Source organism: Thermobia domestica, chromosome 16, assembly GCF_964235325.1.
Source record: "Thermobia domestica chromosome 16, izTheDome1.hap1.1, whole genome shotgun sequence".
Classification (NCBI taxonomy): Eukaryota; Metazoa; Arthropoda; class Insecta; order Zygentoma; family Lepismatidae; genus Thermobia; species Thermobia domestica.
In genome coordinates this window covers 28,379,886-28,402,065 of record NC_137469.1, presented here as the reverse complement: position 1 = coordinate 28,402,065, position 22,180 = coordinate 28,379,886, and the positions used below count along the sequence as shown (strand labels likewise).

General features: G+C 37.9%; 1 protein-coding gene across 1 annotated transcript in view; it reads left to right on the top strand.

The window, feature by feature from the left end:
• The first annotated feature begins 9,281 nt into the window (after positions 1–9,281).
• Positions 9,282–22,180, top strand: part of LOC145672437 (uncharacterized) — a 273,840-nt gene continuing 260,941 nt past the window's right edge. Inside the window, exon 1 of the mRNA XM_081741594.1 lies at positions 9,282–9,872. Within this exon, the coding sequence (XP_081597720.1) occupies positions 9,341–9,872 (532 nt within the window). The 5' untranslated portion in view covers positions 9,282–9,340. The remainder of the gene's footprint in view (positions 9,873–22,180) is intronic.

The window sequence follows — 22,180 nt, the reverse complement described above, 5'->3', positions numbered from 1 at the left end:
CTTCATATCATCAATAACAATCGTCTTGTTCCGATAGGAAAATATCTCCCCCCGAAGTAAAAGGTTGGCCGTAACGAAAGGGGATGAAACTTCTTTGGGTGATTAATCGGGTCCAATAATTCAATAAAAGAGGTTAAAACACGTTAATTCTATCAATAGTTTGACCAGACTATTCGATCAACACCTTTCATCCTTTCACTCTCCTTATCTGGAACAGGGAACAATTGCCACAAGAGTGGTTGAGTTGAGTTGATTTTGAGTTTAACGTCCCATTCAGCGGCGAGGCTATATGAGACGTGGACCTACTGATTAACGTGGAATCCAAACCACATGAGCTCCCGCCGGGAATCGAACCTGGGTCTCCCACGCCAAAGGCGCGTACGCTATGCCACAAGAGTGGAAAGAAACAATCATAGTTCCAATTCACAAGAAAGGCGACAAAACTGACTGTAATAATTATCGAGGCATTTCCCTTCTGTCAACATCCTATAAAATCCTTTCAAACATTCTAGTAGCAAGTTTGTTCACGACCTTTCAAGTTGAGATGGCCTGAAACAAGGAGAGGCGTTGTTGCTATTATTATTCAACTTTTATCTGGAATGCGCTATAAGAAAAATCAAAGATAGAAATCAGGGCTTAGAGTTGAATGGTATTCACCAAGTTATGGATTATGCTGATGATGTAAATTTAATAGGGGATGATATAAGAACAATAGAAAGAAATGCAGAGATCTTATTAAACATAGATTCAGAAGCAAATGCAGAGAAAACTAAATACATGGAAGTTGTTCGGGATCGTAACACGGCAAACTATGGATGCGTGGAAAAATCAAAAAATACTATTGATAAACTGGATATATAGGATCAATATTAACAGACGAATACAAAGAAATTAAATGTCTACTAAAAGCAGGGAATTCGTGTTATTATCCAGTTCAAAATCTGTTGTCGTCACGAATTCTGTCGAGAAATTTGAAGTTTAAAATATATGAAACGATAATCACGCCTGTTGTTCTATATGGTTGCGAAACATGGTCGCTCACTCGGAAGGAAGAACATATACTGAAAGTGTTTGAGAACAAGATCCTGAGATGAATATTCGGACCCAAGAGAAACGGGAATGAGAAATGGCGGAAACTTCATAACGAGGAACTTCACAATTTATACGGTTTACCAGACATTGTTAGGGTAAGCTAGTCTAGGAGCGTCAGGTAGGCAGGTCATTTAGCCAGGATCGAGGAAAGTAGGATCATTTTAAAAGCTTTAACTGGAAGACCAATCGGAAAACGACCATTAGGAAGACCTAGGCGCAGAAGAGAGGACAATATTAAGATGGATCTCGCAGAAATAGGAATACAAAGTAGAAACTAGATCCAGTTGGCTAAGGATAGAAATCAGTGGAGAGCTTTTGTGTATGTGGGATTGAACCTGCGGGTTCCATAGGCCATAGAGTTAGTTAGTTTATTCGATCGACACCTAAAGGTGTTTATTTATTTAGACTTAATTAATGCATTTTAGCAGCATTTTATCGATTAAATAGGTGCGTAGCCTATCTTCAGAAAAGACATAAGTACACATCAGCTATTCCCCCTGTCGCTGGGCTAAATTCGTTAACTCTTCATGTCAATCCTTTGATCTTTTTTCGATAAGATTAGTCAACGGTTTTCAGCGATTCATAGTCTAATTTGATAGATATAGCTCCCTTTTCTATTCTTTATATCTTTGTTAGTAAAGTCGATCAAATGTTCGAAATTGTTCGAAATTAAAACTGATCAAATGAACATCAAATGATTATTAGCATTGAGAAATTTCGAATTTTGGGTAAAGGGAGGATAGCGTCTAGTTACTACGCCTCCCCTACAAAATATAGCTTATATGGTTTGTTGGTAAAGCTGATCAAACGTTAAGAGCTGTTGATCATACATGATCAAACAATGATCAAACGATTGACATAAAAATAATTTTAAATTTAGGGTGAGGAGGGGGTGGGGGCTAAGTGCACGCAGGTACGAATGTACGTACTAAAAACATTTCAAAACATTCATGTAATTAAGCAAAAATAATTTGTTTGTACTTATAAAAGAAAATATCATTTCTCTGATACAAATACATACGTAATGAAGAGAATGATTTGCAACAATGTGCTTGATTTGTCATACCATTCTTCTTATTTATATCTTTATATAATACCCGAGAATAATTTCATAATTTTGTATAGCTAGGATATACTTGTGATCACTGGATTAGGAAGGGGTGGGCCCGCCCCCCAAAGGATTCCGACTTTGGTACTTTGATGTTCGTAATTTTTTCTCAGAAGAAATAACAATTGCCTTTCATGTACTCTATTTGAAAACAAAATATGCCACTAAACAGTTCCGAGACAAGCTCTGTTCGCCAACGTCGTCTTTATTCTTTAAAAATGTTTGCATTTTTGGAAGTATGGAAATCGAGTTTTTCAGCAATCCCTGTTGTTCAAAGGGAAGGAAGGAAAGAGAATGAGGACCTATATGCATATGGTGACCTTGAAGTTATTGTTCTACTGTTTGGAATAGCAATGATTACAGTTTTCACGTGTCATCTTTGAGCTGAAGCCTTTTCATACTGAGCCAGACAATGCTGAAAACAATCAGTTCTTTTCTGATCATAAAAGGCAATTCCGAAAAAATTACTTTACTTTAGTTGACGGGTTAAGAGAGAATGGACATGTTTGAACGCAAGAAACCATTGACCTCGATAAAAATAACAAAACACGTGACCTGTCATCTTTTATTTTGAATCATTTACCGCCGTTCCCAATAGGATTAACTACAAGAAACCTCGGTTTAATACCATTCATAGAGGTCTGCGCGGATACAAACTATCGCATCCGCATCCGCAGCATCTCTATCCACATCCGCACCCGCACCCGCAACATCTCTATCCATACCCGCATCCGCAGATAATGAGGTAGCAAATATATACAACTTACCTATTCTATAATAGTCATGATTTCGAAAATATTTTTAAATACATTTTAAATAGCTATCTCTTGTAGTTTTCTGAATCAAACGAAACAATACATTATATCAGTTTCCAAGTGATCAAATACCAACTACGATAAATAAAATGCAATATAAACCGTGCACATACAAATTAGAAATTAATGAACGATCTATGTACTTACCCAAGGTCTTCAAATGCAGTTATCGGACCACATAATGCCATGTAGGTAATATTCCCTCAATCAAGTAATTTTAGAGCACGTCACTAAGTTTTTAAATTTTATCATTCTTACTAAAAAAAAAAGGAGCATTTGTTCAAAACATAAAAATAAACACACTGCTGAACAAGACTGCACTTATTTAATATAAAAACACATTTACACGTGACGTTTCGATCTTCTAGCCAAGATACTCATCAGACGTAATGTACGTCTGATGAGTATCTTGGCTAGAAGATCGAAACGTCACGTGTAAATGTGTTTTTATATTAAATAAGTGCAGTCTTGTTCAGCAGTGTGTTTATTTTTCTGATTTTATTCGCAAGACGTTGACTATGATTGTGTGTCAGTTTGTTCAAAACATAAAGGCGAAATAGAAATAATCGTTATTAAGAAATAAATATTAATCACAGCACCACAAACACATCCACATATCCCGAACTGACACTAGCACCAGCAATTGCACTAAATTAAAAGAAAGTGACGAAACTTAACAACGCAATGCAATGCATGCTTTCACGACCACGCTTTTACTGAAAGTAAAAGTGAAAATAACTTCGAATAGAAATATGAAGTATATGTCTTTAATTTCGGGAAGAGGCATTAGAGGAAGTTTAGAATTTACTGCTTTTCTTTGCTACCCCCACTCATTGTAGGACACATTTAGGATAGGAGAAACAACGCATTTGTTGTTCTTTCTTTCTTTACCAGAGACCCAGAACATACATACATATACACATACACACAAGAAGAGAGAGAGAGAGAGAGAGAGAGAGAGAGAGAGAGAGAGAGAGAGAGAGAGAAATAATTGCTGTTATAAAACTCCAATCCCTCGGAATGTTCATTGAGGTCCGTGACACCTCTGCGAAGAGAAAAATCTGTGGAGTCACAAATGTGCATTCAGTATCTGCTGTACTTCAAAGGAAGCAGTGAAGAAGATTTTTTCTTTTTTTAAGAGAGAGGGAGAGAGGAAGATGAGCGTATGATGTGATTTGTTTACTATTTCGGTGACCTACGCGCTTGAGTTCGTCAGTGGCTGTGCTAGTGAGTGCCTCGTGGCTGGTGGTGCTCCGTGAGGACGGAGATTAGGTGGGCCCAGTGCTACACCTACACTACACTTACACTTTCTGTTCCATTTACACGTACATGCATTCCCTTCTTTTTTACACTCTTTCTTTTTTATTTTCATTTTATACTTCCCACTTTTCTCTCCTTTTTTGCCCTGTTCACCTTAGCTTTTCGCCCTCTTTCCCTGTCTGAACTCCTTTCCCGACTTTGACTTTGACTTTTCCTGCTTTTGACTTTTTTCCCGACTTGTGTCCTTTTCCCGATTGTGCCTGTATTTTATTCTATTTTGCTTTTGAATCATAAATCCTCTGTTTGAGGTACACATTTGACCATTTTTGCATTAGTAGCACATATGACTAGTGAGCCGGTGCACCTACCTATTTGACCGATAATGGTCTAAGACAAGACAAGACCTACGCGCTTCTCCAGTTTGTCACAAACGACAAAGATAATTCTGCTGAGCAGTTTTCAGTTTATGAAAGAGGATGTGGTGTGTTAAATTAGGGTTTTGGTTCCCAACCTCTTAGGGTAGAAAAACTTTATTTGAAGACATTTCTTCATTTTCAAGGCCAATGGTCTGAAAATTTTCAGCTTTATATAGAGGGGCATTGGTGTCAATTATTTTCCTTTTTTTACGGTAAAAAGCGGTTCTTGAGGAGTAGCGAAGGGGCCTGTCATTTCGTTCAGTTTAGGTCAGAGATGTCATTCACCTACAAAACGGCTGCTAAAAATATTGAAAACAGCAAAAAAAGGACAATTCTCTCGTGTCATTTTTTGTCCTTTTTGCACTCACTGAATCACAAGCTTCAAATACACTTGATTTTAGTATTTTTCAGCTGGTTTTAAAACGTTTTAATTCAAAACGAACGTTTCTTCGTGCTCTTTCCAACATCATCAGAAAATTCATAGCATTTTTTTTAGGTAGGAAAAATATGTAGGAAACATTATCCGCAACTTTATGCGCTATCCGCACATAAAAGAGATATATATCCGCATATACCCATTTAGATGCGGATATCCGCATCCGCGCAGACCTCTAACCATTCACTTTTAGCCTCAATTGAGATTAAAGAAAGTGACGATCAATGGATTTCGGTAAATGCTCAACAGTTAATTTAGTTTTCTTAACTTACAAGAAGGAAACCTGTGTGACTAAATCACAGCTATCTTTGATGTTTGATCAATTAGAGCAGTCAGGATATTTTCTTGAGTTAGACGTGTTTAGAGTGTCGAAATAAGAACTTACTTTGCAATTGCAAAATGTCGGAGAACGTTTTACAATAGTGGTTAAAGTGAAAAAAAAGACAATTGTGTTAATTTCGATGAGGAAAATATACAATCAAAGAACCCTCCCCCCCCAAAAAAAAGCAACGGAGAAAAATCTAAACAATATATTAATTCAGAGAAAGACTCGAAAAACGCTGTAGAAAAGTGGCTGTAACGAAAAAAAAAAAGACAGTAGTGGTGTTAATTTTGACAAAGAAAATGTCCAGAAACAGCAATCGAAAAACAACAAAGATATATCTAAAGAAAACTTTGATGCTGTGCAAAACCTAATACTGCAAAATCGTCATGTGACATACTGTGAGATTGAGGCAACCGTAGGCGGTAGTTTAACCAGCATATATAAAATATTACGTGATCATTTAGCTGTGAGAAAGGGTTGTTCTCGTTGGATCCCACATGATTTGACAAAAACTCAAAAAGAAACTCGCGTCGATTGGTGCACACAAATTCTCAACAAATACAATGGCGGTGCTTCAAAAGACGTAAATAAGATTTAACAGGTGATGAATCATGGATATATGCATATGAGCCGGAACGTAAACAGCAGTCGCCTACGGGTGTTTCAAGATAAATCAAATGCAACAAAAGTTGTTCGTGCTCGAAGCACATCGAAACAAATGGTCGCCTGTTTTTTCGGGAAAACTGGTCATGTGGCAACTGTGCCTTTAGAGGAACGTAGAACGGTCAACTCTGAATGGTAGATAACAATTAGTTTGCCAGAGGTCTTCGGTCAAATACGGAAAACAAACAAGCGCCGTCTTAGCATTCTTCATCAAGACAATGAGAGCTCTCACACATCTCGTCTAACAACTGACTATTTGAACACTCAAAAAATCGAATTGATGTGTCATCCGCCGTACAGCCCTGATTTGGCACCCAATGACTTCTTCTTGTTCTTGAATGTCAAGAATAAAATGCGTGGACAAATATTTTCGTCGGTGGAAGAAGCCGTTGATGCGTTCAAAAACCATATTATGGATATGTCTCAAGGAGATTGGAAAAAATGCTTTGACAAATGGTTCGAACGAATGCCAGAGTGCATTGCTCATAAAGGAGAATATTTCGAAAAACAATAAATCAATTTTCAATGACAAATTACTGATTTTCATTGTTAGGCTCAAAATATAAATAGTGGCCCTCGTATCTCTCGAACATTTCTATAGTTGCGCGTCATGCGTTAGCACATTGACTTCAGATACTTCACTTCCCTTCACTTTGTACTGTGGGTGCTAGCTACGTTATGGGCGAATTGGTGCATAACATGTTCGACTTTCATTAATATATACACGTATCATAGATAAGAACAGAACATATTTAGATTATTTATACACTAGTCTATTAAAACCATCATTACAAATTTGTGGTGGACAAATACTGTGTGTGTGGGTTTTCTCGGGGTTCTCTCGTTTCCTCCCACTTTCTTCATTCCACCATTTCATTCATTTCTCATCACCAAGGGCGCCCATCAGGGGGGTAAGATGGGGCGCTCGCTCCCTAGAGGAAATTGTACTTCAGAATATCGAAAACCCAACAGAATTTTTACATTAATTACAGCAAAATTTGAACCTATATTTGAAACGTCGCTTATACTTGCCCCCCCCTTGGAAACCACAACATGGGCGCCCTTGCTCATCACTACCGTCTCCTTTAGCCTAGCGAGCATAACCGTGGGATTTAAAATTTAAATAATTTTTCCATTAATACAAATTTGTTCTGGAAATTTTACATCTGTTAATTCGTATAATAAATTTGCCTCATTTTCGATATACAAAAAATACCTTCCCTTAAAAAAAAAGTCTCCTCTCTCTCCACTTGCTTACCAAGGGATTAAAATTGGTGTCATTATTGATCTAGTGGCTTTGAACATAACATGTTACCTACCTGTCATATAGAAATGAAAATTCGTTTCAAAATTTGATCTGACGATAGTATCCAATGTAGGCAGTGGCGTATTTGAGGGGCGCTTCCAGGCTTAAGCCCGCCAAAATTTTATTTACTTTTTAATGTAAGTAAAATATGCAAGATTTTTACATTTTCAGGAATAAAGTTAGCAAAGCTTCCCCGCGAAACAAAATCGTAAATACGACACGGACTGTAGCCAATAAATAAGGATTTTTTATCTAACGATCCATACAAATTTGAAGAGTTATAAAGCAAAATACTATCATTTCGTACTTGATTACGAAAGTAAAAGCTGTTTTCTTGATTAATATCATACAGTACCTGCGCCTTTTAGATTCCTTATTCTTCGAAGAAGAGGAATAAGAAAGTTCAATCTGGTGAAAAATTCAAGGATCTTATAAAATAGAGGATCTCCCCTTACAACAAAATCTTGAAGCCATACGTCACAGTTTCACCACCCCTACTCTGGCCACTCCGCCCAATAGGATCGCAATGTTTTGATCCAACAATCATGGCGGAAACGAAAGTAGCCAATCAGACGATGGTGGAAACGAGAGTAGCCAATCAGACGTGCCGATGCTCGGTTGTTTTTTGGCTTCATCGATTTAATAGGATGACGATACATATGGGCGGATCCTCTATTTATAACATCCTTCGAAAAATTAATAGTTATTGTTTTCACGTGCTACCAAAGTCAATTGTTTCTAAGTTGGTCACAAGGAAGCGGGTGAGGCTAAATTTACATCGAAGTTGCACCACCTAAGTGTGACATAATGTCACGTGGTATTATCATGGGGGCAAAGGTAGAATAAAATGAGCCCTGCGGGCCTTGTAAACCCAATTTACTCGCTCGGCTATGTTTCATAATGCAAGTAAATCACTTTTCTTTAGACAAGGAAGCGTATCCCTACCTTTCCCTCTGTCGCTGCCTCCCCACTACTTCCTACAAATCCCTCGCTTAGCGAGGACCCCATTTCTTACCCTCCTGTTGGTTTTTAACGTCATTGTTCACAAGGGCTATCAGAAATCTGTAGGTAAATGGCGGAGAAAGTTAAATTTATTCATTATATATTACGTACAAGGGCAAATGAGGGATTAAGTATAGCCCGCTCCCCCAGTGATTTTAAACGAATCATAGTGATTCTACCGTTTCATATTCATAATGAATCGGAATCACATGGTATAAAGATTTAAGATGTAAATCTTGTGGCAAGGAAGTTAGTATAAGTAGTGGTAGTAGTAGTACCGGTAGTAGTAGTAGTAGTAATAGTAGCGGTATTAGTAGTAGTAGTAATAGGAACGGGTTAGAAGCCCCGCAGGGGTTGGTTGGGTTCTGTTCCTGATATAAGTATTAGTAGTAGTACCAGTAGTAGTAGTAGTAGTAGTAGTAGTAGTTGTTGTTGTTGTTGTTGTAGCGGTAGTAGTAGTAGTAGTAGTCCAGTAGTAGTAGTAGTAGTAGTAGTAGTTGTTGTTGTTGTTGTTATAGCGGTAGTAGTAGTAGTAACAGTAGCAGCAGCAGTAGCAGTGGTAGTGACTCTTCCAGTTCCGGTGACAAAGAACTAGGGGGAGCGGGCTATACACAAGCCCAAATGAGTATTATTTTCATCTTATTTAATGATAAAAAATTTCTGAAAAATTTAAAAAAATAAAAAAAAAACTTATGTTGGGCTGGGTTTGAACCCACACGAAAAGCGATTTTTATTGCTAGCCCAATAAAAAGATGAACACCCTAGTGTAAATGGCGACACGGACACAGATACACACCAGGATAAATGATTTCCCTTTCGGAAGAGAAGAAGAAATTAATGTTTTATTTGTCACGGAATCATTCCGAACATGAAGGAAAGTTATGAACACATTCTAAATTGATTTAAAAATAAAGACGATGGCTGAAAGACTGTCCAGAATCATTTTAAAACCTAAACACGGATTAGGAAGTGAAAGCGAGAAGAAATTACGATCCAAGCGTACATCAGAAGACAAAAATACAGAAAAAGATCAATCCTCGGGAGATACAGTAAATATCAAAAACATTATATTCCTTCCTTTCAAACCTATTTGGAAAGCTGCCGTTGTATTAGCGTGTGGTCTCAGAGTCATTAGTATATTAATTGAGTTAGTGCAGTTAAAAGCAATTAGTCTTCACAACCTAAAGCGAATAGGTATGATAAGTGAACTACTATATGGGATTGATTTTCTTTTATGTGTACTGCATTACAAGTGGAAAGATGCACGAGAAGAAAGGGAATTTGAGCCGAGGAAAGCTATAGCCTTAGTCATTGATGGAATATCTTTACTTCCAGTTTACTATATTTTAGAAACTAATGTAGAGCCTACATCTAAGACTGCAAAGTGGGCAAGGAATATAGCTCTATGGCTTCCCTGTTTAAGAGTTTATAGAGTTCATTCTTATTTTCGTAAGTACTGGGACTTTTATTTAATTATATCGTATTAAACTCATATTTCGACTGCGATCAATTATTAATACAGATTTTGGTGCTAATTTGCTTTAGGCGCACCACATTTGGGTTAAGTTTAGAGTTACCCCTCCGGTTTTTATAAAAATCAGGAAAATTTACAGGAGAAATGAGGTAAGAAATGGTAATTTGAAGTTTTTATTTGATGTTTAGGAATGTAAGTTCGGCAGGAGAGCTATGTTTAATACGAGAAAAGATAAGTGGAAGTTAGTACTATTTGCCGGATGCGGAAGCATTCGCGGAGGGTTTCAGCAGCATGGTAGTTGTAAAATATGGCGAACAGGTGTAACGGATGCGCAAAAATAATGAAGAAAACCTTTTAAATTTTTGTAAAGCCCACGGAGTACTGAAGTTAAGTGAATGTAACAATTTTTAATACTTTAAGCACTGTTTTTTATATATTGCAAAGTCCAAGGGCAACTTCAGACTGGAGGGGCAACTCTAAACTTAAGCCCCACATTTTGGATGATTTAAGGGTAAAATTTTGCATGAAAAGACATATTTATAAAGAGCAAATTTCTGCAGGCAATAGAATTAAATACAAAGTACGCCTGTACTGTTGGAGCCAAACTTAGAGATCTCTTGCCCCAACTACTACCGGTACTCATTTTACCCCACACAACCCAGGCCTCATTTTAGGCAGCACGTGCGTTATCATTCTCTGCGATGTTGCCGTACTTGCGTAACCTTTCATAAACTAAACAAAATTCAGCATTAAAAAAAAATCTGAATGGTAGATAGAAGAAAGAGACAATAGAGGGATGTGGCAACGTTGATTTTTAGGTAGTGGGGGTCATAAATCTCTAAGAAATGTCTCCAAGTAAGTGCTTTAAGCGGATAGAATAAGTGAGTGCATATGTGAGACGATATTAGATATTATTTTCCACCGTGTAGAGAAGCTGTATTTTATGTTTGCAAGTGTAACGCTAGTAGTGTGAAACCATGAAACCACGAAGGCTGTTGCAACTTGTACCATTGCCAAGACCCACTTGTTTTCACTACCCTCGCTCACGTGTCTACCCAGCGTCGCTGACGCGCCTGCTCCATTCGGAAACACCCACTTGCGACCGCTCGGGCTCCCAGCTTCGCTCTGCCTGATTCGGTTAGATGGCATTCGTGCTTTTTGGTAGCCACCTAGCACAGGTCGTGTTGTTTTTTGCACTGTAGTTTTTATACCATACTTCCGGACTTCATAAATATATACTAGCATCAATTAGCCGCTTCACTGGGTTAAATTTTAAAAAAATAGTAATATGTTTCGTTAGTCAGTCACTTTTTACTATTACTAAAGCACTCCTTGATATTGGTCATTTTGATTATATATATATATATATATATATATATATATATATATATATATACGCCCCTCCCACAATTTTTGTAATGCAGAATTTAGATTTCAATGGCATGAGAAGTGTCACTGTTCATCTCAGGGACCTCATAAACTATAGATTCGACACTAATATCGGTCATTTTCGATCATTTGCGAATGTCTTTCCCTTCCTTTAAGTTACATCGTCAAAGTGATATGACAAAAATCATCTCAGGTTCGAACTTCATCTAGGTTGAAAATTTGATCGAGATCGGTCCAGTGGTTCAAGAGTTATTAAGTTTCATTTTATATATATATATATATATATATATATATATATATATATATATATATATATATATCCCCCTCCAACCTCCTCCCCTAAGTTCTATCGTCAAAGTGAATAGATAAATACCACCTAGGCCCGAACCTCATCTATGTTGAAAATTTGATTGAGATCGGTCCTAGGTGGTTTCAAGAGTAAAGTCGCATAGACAATCACTTTTATTTATATTTTTTGACATATATCTCCGCCTTCCCCTTTCTCTCCCTGTCCCCTACGTTGCACCGTCAAAGTTAAATGACAAAAATTATCCCAAGCCCGAACGTCACCTATGTTGAAAATTTGATCGAGATCGGTTGGGTGGCTCAAGAGTTATTAAGTTTTATTTATTTCTAAATATCTTCCACTCGCCTCCCCCTCCCTAAGGCTACCGTCTAAGTAATATGATAAAAAGCACTCCAGGTCTTAACTTCATCAATATTGAAAATTTGATTAAGACCGGTCGTGTGGTTAAACCATTAAAGCGTGATAAAGTCACAAAGACGGTCACTTTAATTTTTATTATTTTTACATGTGTCTACTCCGTCCCCCTCTCCTAGGTTCCACCGTAAAAGAGAAATAACGAAAACATCCCAGGCCCGAACCTTATCTATGTTGAAAGTTTGATCGAGATCGGTCGGGTGGTTTAAGAGTTATTAAGTTTTATTCATTTTCATATATTTCCTCTCCTCTCCTCCCCCACCTCTAACTTCTACTGTCAAAATGAAATTATAAAAAACTTCCCAGGCTTAAACTTCATATATGTTGAAAGTTTGATTGAGATTGATCGGGTGGTTCAAAAGTAATTAATTCACGAACATAGTCACTTTTATTTTTATATTTATTGATTTTTGTATATTCCCCCTCCATCCCCTTCCCTATGTTGCTCCGTCATAGTGAAATGATAAAAATCATCCCAGTTCCGAACCTCATCTACATTGAAAATTTGATCAAGATCAGTCGGGTGGTTCAAGAGTTATTAAATTTCATTTATTTTTTTCTGTCCCCCTCCTCCCCCACCCTAAGTTGTACCGTCAAAGTAGATAGCTAAAAACACTTGCAGGCCAGAGCCGTATCTACGTTGAAAATTTGATCGAGATCGGTCGGTCATATATACGTGTATATATATATATATATATATATATATATATATATATATATATATATATATATATATATATATATTAGGGATGGCCGGATCCGAAGATCCGGATCTGATTGGGTCCGGATCCTTTGGATCCGGATTTCGGATCTGGATCCGGATCTCGAATCTCAGATCTGGGTCCGGATCTCGGATTTCGGATCTGGATCCGGATCTCGGATCTCGGATCGAAATTCGGATCTGCATCCGAAAATCCGGATCTCAGATCTTGATTCTTATCCAAACCCACATCTCACCCAAATTGTGATAAACTTGAATATCAAAAATTCACCGAAAGTAATTTCAGGAAGTCCTGACAGTGAAGAAGAAAACAAAAAATTAAGACGGATATTGACAAGTCTATTTGTCTTCCGATCTCGATCAAATTTTTAACATAGATCAAGTTCAGTCCTGAGATGGTTTTGTCATATTAATCTACTTTGACGGTGCAACTTAGGGGAGGGCGGAGGAACATTTATAAATGATATTAGTGTCGAATCTATAGTTTTCGGAATTGCTAAGATGAAAAGTGACACTTCTGATGCTGATTAAATCCAAATTCAGCACTGCAACTTAGGGGGAGGGGAGCAAGGAGATATATAAAACTGAACGGAAATGACCAATATGACTGTCAAATTCGTGGATTTCGGGGTCACTGAGATGAATAGTGACACTTCCGATGCCGTGGCTCGTAACATGTGGGAGGGGTAAATATATATATATATATATATATATATGCAATCATCAAAAATTACCTACATTAGTGCCAAATCCATAGTTTTCGGTATCGTGGTATGAACAGTGACGCTTCTGATGCCGTTTAAATCTATATTCAGCCGCGCCACTTGGGAGAGAGGAGGGGAGAGGAATATAAAAACAATCGAAAATCGCTTCAGAGAACGCTTTAGTAATAGTAAAAAGTGACTGACTAATGGAACAAATCACTATTTTTTCTTAATTTATCCCAGTGAAGATGTTAATTGATGCTAATATATATTATAATAGTTTAACCTATTAAATTTTATATTGATTCTATATAGCAGTGAGCATTACTGCTATCGCTGGAGGTGTTGACTGGTACAGTCTATATCGATTTTAACTAATTATTATTATTATTTTTATGATTTTCAAAAAATACTAAAATTTCACGACACACTTTACAGGCCTCCGTGACACACCAGTGTGTCGCGACAGATCGGTTGAGAACCACTGGTGAATCAGGAAGCATGAGAGATCGATTTTTAATTATTACTTGGAGGTACTTGGAGGAGCGCAGGTACTTGGAGGAAATTTATCTCGGTATAAGGATTGCTAGATGTATCGACAAAGTTCTAAATGCATTATTCTGCTCCTCTTTAGTGAGTAAATATTTTGGTTACCAGTATAGCAGTTGTTTTGTGTTATTGTGATGTAAATTACGATGAACATGTTACATCATTTAATACTATACTATTCAATTGTTGTAAAAATGATATACCTACAGTGAGGCCCGCGACGCCCTACAGTGAGGCCCGCTCTGTGATTGGCCCGCCCACTGTTCCAAGTTAGACACCCCTGCCTTAAGAGGAGTTATTGCATTCTGCCCAAGTTCGCTATTGCCATTTAAATCCATGGTAATCTATTTTCGCTCTAATTCTCTTATCATGTGAGATATCGTTGTGCTCTTTTTTTTGTTAGATAGATTAAATTGTATGTAACAGTTGTCTGTAGTTCTTTCCTCCATTAAGCATGGTAAAATAACTTTAATTAATAAAAGTATTAATAAAATATCGAATTGACAGCTTGTCTAGCAATTACTCTTCAACAGAGAAACAAATTGTTGCGTAAAAGAAAAAGTAAAAACAGGGATTTGTAGATTGTACCTTTTGCTAAACGTTCCTGAAATCAAAATCTATTTTAAATGCATATTAGCAAAACTATTACGTAAAAAAGAAAATGGTACGTTAAAAAAAATCTAGCCAGCATAGGCGGCGTTTGCTGCAAGCATAGACCCACCCACTTTCTGACGTCAGCGCGGAGTGATACCATTCCTTGCAGTCTGCCTCACTCAACTTCTTGGAGGCGCGAAATACGAGTTCACTTCGTTCGAAATCGGCTGCTTATGTCACGTTCGGGAATCCTTTCCTCTGTTGGTAGGTTTGTAATCTCCGAATTCCAGGGCGAACGCATAGTGTGTTTTTGTTTTGCTTCCGCACTGTGTTTGTGCAGCTTTGAAGAAAGTAATCGTTAGGAAAATGCCATCTCAGAAAAGGAAGAAGAGCGGCCTTTATCTTTCTGCAAGAAGGAAAAAAAATCGAGGCGAAAATTTAGCTGCCTGGAGGGAACGGACAAAGTTAAATGTCATTTGTAAATTTTGAAACTATTGACAAAATTTTCTTCTTAATTTTTCATTCATTACTTGGGTAGATTTTTAATTAAATTTTTAGATAAGTTGTTAGTTTAAGATTTTGATTTGTAATTTAGTGCACCGAATACCCTAAATGTTGATGGCTTTTCTATCAACTGGACGTCTTCAGCATAAAAATTCTGTCTTTCTTTTATCAAGTATATCACTGTTATGTTTATCACTCATCAGTAAAGACTATAAGTATTTTGATACTTTGCCTATGCGAAAGAAGAAGTAAAGAGCTTGAAAGCAAATTGTAAAGTAGGCGAGGGTGGTCGCATAATTCACAATCAGTAGCGTACCGTACGTAGGAATTTATTTCGGGGGGTCCAAACTCCAAATGAAAAAAATGAAATCTTTGAGTTTTACGTCCCACGGTTATGCCGGTTAGGCTAAAGGAGACGGTGATAATGAGTAATGAATGAAATGGTGGAATGAAGAAAGTGGGAGGAAACGGGAGAACCCCGAGAAAACCCACGCACACGGTGTTTGTCCACCACAAAGTTCACTTGGCGGGGGCTGGGATCGATCCCGGGACCCCAAGCACCAGAGGTGAACGCTCTACCACTGAGCCACCGTGGTCCAAATGAGGGTATTGTATATCAAAATTCCTAAAATTGCTCCTAAACTTAGGCTAAATTTATACAAAAGTCGAAATTTCGGGGGGATCCGGACCCCCAGGACCCACCCCCTGCGTACGTCCCTGTTCACAATCCTTATCAGAAGGGAATTCTCGTTTTATGAATATTCTCTGTTCTGTGGCAAAGTAGCGACCGAAATCACTGAGGGAAAATCAAAGGAAAAACACTTTACTGACTAGAAAATCAGATGGTCTAAAGAAGGTTACGAGAAATTGAGAAAGCTGGAGTCATTATCCTTTCTAGGACCTCACAAATAGGCTATAATTTTGAGTACATTTTGTTGGTGTGCTGCAGATACATTCTTGGTATTGTCTCACCTATTACTGCTATGTGACTTCGGTTTCTCTTCCCGAACATCATTTCAGAAACCGGGCTAGTATTTAGTCAACGGACATTGCTAATATTAAATGATAAGTTACAGTACCATGCCAGTGATAATAGTCACCCAGGCAACAAATAACAAAAAAAATTTTTTTTTTTTTGCGAATACCACGCATCTAACATTACACGTGCCTGCAGCTATTTATTTCTTTTCTTTTCTTTCTTTCTTTTTTTTTTTTTTGTTTGTTTTTGGTGAATGTCTCACTTTACTTGTACGTATCGTAAGGTGAGGTTACTAGCGCAAAAAAAAAAAAAAAGTTTTGCACTTGAAGTGATGTAGAAAGAAAACGGAACTTAAAAAATGAAGACAACTAACGATGTACATTATATGATGATGAGTGTTCTGCCCGAAAGTAGGTCTTTAACCCGAATATCTCTTGGCAAGGTAAGCCCATGGTGGTTTGCCATTATCTTCTATGGGATTATGATGACGTCCAAAGGACGAGATCTATAGTTTAACGTGAGACACGAGCCACTTGTGTCCCACAGGGAATTGAACCCAAGCACTGATTAGAATGCAAAAAAAAAATGAAATGAAATCTTTGAGTTTTACGTCCCACGGTTATGCCGGTTAGGCTAAAGGAGACGGTGATGATGAGTAATGAATGAAATGGTGGAATTAAGAAAGTAGGAGGAAACGGGAGAACCCCGAGAAAACCCACGCACACGGTGTTTGTCCACCACAAAGTTGACTTGGCGGGGGCTGGGATCGAACCCGGGACCCCAAGCACCAGAGGTGAACGCTCTACCACTGAGCCACGCGGCTTCAACAAACAGCAACGCGTTCTTTATAGAGTTCTCAATGTGAAGTTCAGTCTTCGGCGAGCGACTACAGATACTTGTTGATGTGTTAGATTTAGCTGAGAAAAGCAATAGCTATTATGATTATGACGTAATCAGTGGTGTATTTAGGGGGACTTCCGGGCTTAACCTCCCCCCCACGAAATTTTACTATAATAAAATAACTGCAATATCTTGCAGAATTTTCACATTTCCAGGCAAAGCTCCCCACCCGAAAGTTAGGAAAGCCCCTTCCGAAACAAAATCGTAAATACGCCACTGGACGTAATTATGCTTTTCTATCGTATTTCTCACTTGGAAATACTATGTGAACTGAACTTCTCATTCCTTTACATCTCATGCGGTAAATTTTAGATGGATAACTTTTAAGAAATTTTATATGTTACTTATTATTGCCTATTTTTATCATATTGTATAATTTATCATATTGTATTACTATTTCAGGCAGGTCAGAAGTCGAATATAAAAGTAAGATTGCTGAGAAAGAAGTTTTTCATGAAGTATTTTTAAGAACTGAATGAATCGATGAAGTACAAGAATGTGCATTTCCGCAACGATAAAAGTGAAACAAATAAACATGACTATGATAACAAAAATATGAAACCATAGAGCAGCAACAATATTCTCCCCCCCCCCTCATTCCCTCGCCCAAAAGCGAATTTCATTGTGTCCTTGATTGAAGATGATTCTAAAATACTAAACGGAGTTTTTGGGTTGTTGGGGAATATGCCCCCCTAAAGATCTTCAGCCCCCCAATAAAAATATTTTAGTGACGCCACTGTATTAGCATTTTTTGCGTGTGAAGTATTGTGATATACGTTTCTGAAATTGCATAGGGCATATGCTTTCTTACAATGGGAGACTAAATACAAATCTTCAGGAAACGCAACACAGCAGTTCTCATTACTAAGTCCCTTCATCTTTTTGACAAACTGAAAGGTCTCCTCCACAGCTGGAAACCGTGTCAATGGACTGTTGAGTTCGGGAATAATTTTACTATCTGTCCGGCAGGTATCAAAAGTCTGCGCGCGCGTTTTTAAGAAGAACCTGTGTTCACACGTTGTGAGTGTGTGTGTGTATTTGTGTGTGTGTGTGGTATGTCGCTTATTCATATCTCTAGCGCTGTTGCAGAGTACAGGGTAGTTTCGAAGTCGACTACAATGCAACTTCATTGCCATTCAAGCATCGCGGAAGTATTGCAGTAAACTGTCCCAGAAGTATAGGATTCATCGTTTATGCTGAGATCAGTATCTGTAGGGATGTCAGGAAGGTTCACTATGATTGTTTTCAAGCATTGAAAAGTTTTAAAGAAAGCTTATAACCGAAATTTACACGTTTTATTGATGAGAACTATTTTGGGCGGAATTTTTTAGGTTACCATATCTGATATGAAAGAATTGTCTAAAGGAAAAAAATAATTCAACAAGAAAGTTAACGTTCTGTACGAATTCTGCAAGAAGAACAGTAAGAAATTTGTAGTATCTTTTGTGCGAATACGTCACGTATATGAGAATGTAGTAGAATTTTCCTAACAAAGGACAAAACAAGAGGAAAATGTTTAAGTACCGATCACGATATTTAATGCAAAGTGGAAACACTACAGGACGAGTTCGACTGACAGACGAATGGCCACACCTACACTACCCTTCTCCCCGCTCCCAGAACACTGAAATCTGACATGCTCGAGAAGTAGTGAGGGCTCTTAAGACTTGACGTTTGTGTAACCCTCTGTCTCTGCACAGAAGTACCAGTTGTCGATTGCAGTTTTCGAATCAAAGTCCTTAGGTGAAGGGCCATCGATGGAAATTGTCAGCAAATCACACAGTGTGTCAGTCTTAAATGGATTCCTGTAGGTAGTCATAACTCTGTTGAGACTGCTGAAGCCTCTCTCACATGAAGCAGTACTCACAGGCAAATCTGCACAAAATGTGATCATTTCAATTGAGGGTGGGAAAGGAAGAGCGAATTATAACGTTGTGAAGACTTCACTTTCCATGTCCATTGTGAAGACTTCACACTCCGTGTTTTCTCTCACTCGGTGACAATTATTTTCGTGCGAAACAGAGACTGAGGAGTCCTGTAAATTTAGGCAGAAACTATTCCTACTGAACACTGGTCGCCAGCTCTTAATTTCTAGTCGCCAATGGCGACCTGGCAACCGGAAATTTTGCGCCCTGTATTAGAGCAAAAATAGTAAAATATTATCGAGATACGCTTTCTTACAATCGATTCAACTAGGCACGTAGCCAGGATTTCGTGAAGGGGAGGTCCGTGGCATGAAATACTATGGTCACCACACCAGGGGCTCGATCATTCTAAAGTATTTTACTGGAACATATATCGGTTCGTTTAGCCAGGATTTCGTAACTGGGGGGGGGGGGAGGAGCGTGACATGAAATTTTGAAGGACCAGGAGCTCGATCAATCTAAACTACTTTACTATCAACATATATTAGTTTGTTTGGACAGTAAAGTGAGGATATATTGGTAAGTATTTTAATAACAAACTACGAAGAAATCTCGAGTAAAATAAAAAAGCGTATTGAAAAAGATTTTACAATATTTACGTTCCTTTCTTTGTTCATTCAAATATAACAATTTTCCTTTAATTATGACCCCAACTATTATAAAAAGTACATATTCACTATTATAAAAAGTACATACTCAATAATGTCTTGTAAAATATTTTACAATATCTGCGTTCCTTTCTCTGTTGAATCAAATGTTAACACAACTTTCTTTCCACATAAAATTTGTTTTTTATTATTCCGTTAACTATTGTCTGTTTTAAATGACAGGTTAAAGGAGCAGTAGAAAATTGTTTTTCAAATAACATGTTTGATACTGCAAGGTTGCTATGACGAAAAATTATGATTAAAAAAATGACCACGTTGTTATACAACGGCACTATGCTTTCGGAAGCTTGAAATCTCCCTGACTAGTAGCAGAAATTCTGAGAATTCCGAATTTTTTTGAAGAAATTCCAAATTCCCTCACTCTTCTAGGATATCTCGCTGACCTCGCCACCGTATAAGTAATACAAATCTCCTGATAAGAAAGAGTAAACAAAAGCTTCCCGTAGTTTATTTTTAACGCTGAAGCTTCTTTTTCTCATTTTATTTTGTTTCATCCTTCCTTAATTTTTTAATTTATGGTTGCGAAGGAGGGGTCCGGACCCCCGCTTGGCTATGTACCTGGATTCAACTTACCAAGAATAGATTACATTTCCTCCGTTAACCGTATATTAAAACCGGAAGTGGTTTCAATCAACCATTTCCGGTTTCAACATTTACCGCCATTGTACACAGGAATGGTAATAGATAGCGACAAACTGTTTTCTGAAATTGATTCAGTGTCTCCAGAGAATATACAGTATATTACAGCCCACAACATTCTATCGAAATCGGTGAGGCCGCGGGGGCTTAGTGGTAGGACGTTCATCTCTAGTGCGTGGGGTCCCTGGTTCGACCCCAGCTCGCGCAAAGTATGAACTTTGTGGTGGACAAACACCATGAGCGTGGGTTTCCTTGGGGTTTTCCCGTTTCATCCCACTTTCTTCATTTCATCATATCCTTCCTTTCTTATCATCACCGTCTCCTTTAGCCTAGTCTGCATAACCGAAGGACGTAAAGATTTCATTTCATTTTTTGTATCTACTAGCATTTCCAGTTTGAACACAGGTTTCCATGGAACAAAACGGTAAGAGATATCAAGATGCTGTGTTTTGCAATCGATTAAGCTCTCCAAGAATAGTTTTCATCCCCTCTGTTAACTCCTTATACAAACCGGAAGAGGTTCGAATTAACCATTTCGGTTTCAATGTTTGTCATCATTGAACACAAACAGTAACATATGGCAACAAATGGTTTCTCAGCAACGAATACAGTGTCTCTAGTATATAAGCATCATCTCAACAACCCACAACACGCTACCGAAACCGGAAGTGGTTGAAATTTACAAGCACTTCCGGTTTCAAACGTGATTTCCTTAGAGTAGAAACTATAAGAGATACCGAGTAATGATTTTGTTCAATCGATTCAGAGTTCTAAGAATAGGTTCTATCTCCTCCTATAACCTTCTATTCAAACAGGAAGTGGTTGAAATTAACGATTTATGGTTTCAGCCTTTATAGCCATAGAATAAGAGAAAATGAATAGTGAGTACGCCTAATGGTTTTTTGATAGTAGCGTCCGAAGAGAATTAGTCCTAGAAGCGATAGTCCTATTAGCGACAGGAACTGTTGCATAGAGCAATACGTAATATAGTATAAGAGGTTTCAGCTGCTCTTTCCGCTGAAATTGTGGAGACTGTGGCTCCGCCACTCAACGGAGTTGGGTACCACGAAGTACTAAAAGCAAGAACGAATCAAATCATTGAAGAGCTCGTGAGTCTGATAGGATTAGCCAATGATACAATTATCTACTGCCAGTACCAGGCGATGCAGTTAGTTACAACTTCTGACGGTAGTGTCGCCGAGTCACTTTCGTTGCATTGTGGGGACGATTTGAATTTCCTAGGAATGTAGGGAGTGGTTCATCGGGATAATCAAGTGAACTGTTAGCTGTCCTACGAGCGATCGATTCATTTACATTTGAGATGATGGAAGATGATATGATTACCTCTTGTAAAACGCTTGCCTTTGGCTCCGGACAACCTTGCTGTGAAACATGTACGTGCCAGTAACACTGTTCGTTAAATATAATGTGAGTGCAATGTGAGTGCAAATAAAACTTATCTTAATTTTGAGTTAAATTTGACATAGCGTTAAAGCCAACGATGTTATAAAATAGAGGATCTGCCCATACGTATCTTCATCATATGAACTCAATGAAGCCAAAAAACAACCGAGCATCGTCTGAGCCGGCACGTCTGATTGGTTACTCTCGTATCCGCCATGCTTGTTGGCTCGAAACATTGCGATCTTAGTGGCACGGAGTGGGCAGAGTAGGTGTGGCGAAGCTGTGACGTATGGCTTCACGATTTTGTTGTATGGACAGATCCTCTATTTTATAACATCCTTGGTTAAAGCATATCAAATAGCTTAACAAGACAACAGGGATATTTCCATGAAAAGTACAGTATGTTGCTATGTTATTAATTATTGAAAATCCAATTGTAGTATTCCCTTGCTTCAAAAACTCTGCTGTCTGTACTTACTTAATTTAAATCTAACTAACTACTCACTAAGCAAAGAATTGTATTTTATTTTGGGAAATTTAAACGTTTGAAAACAATTTCGCCAACTATCTACTTTTTAGACTTCTT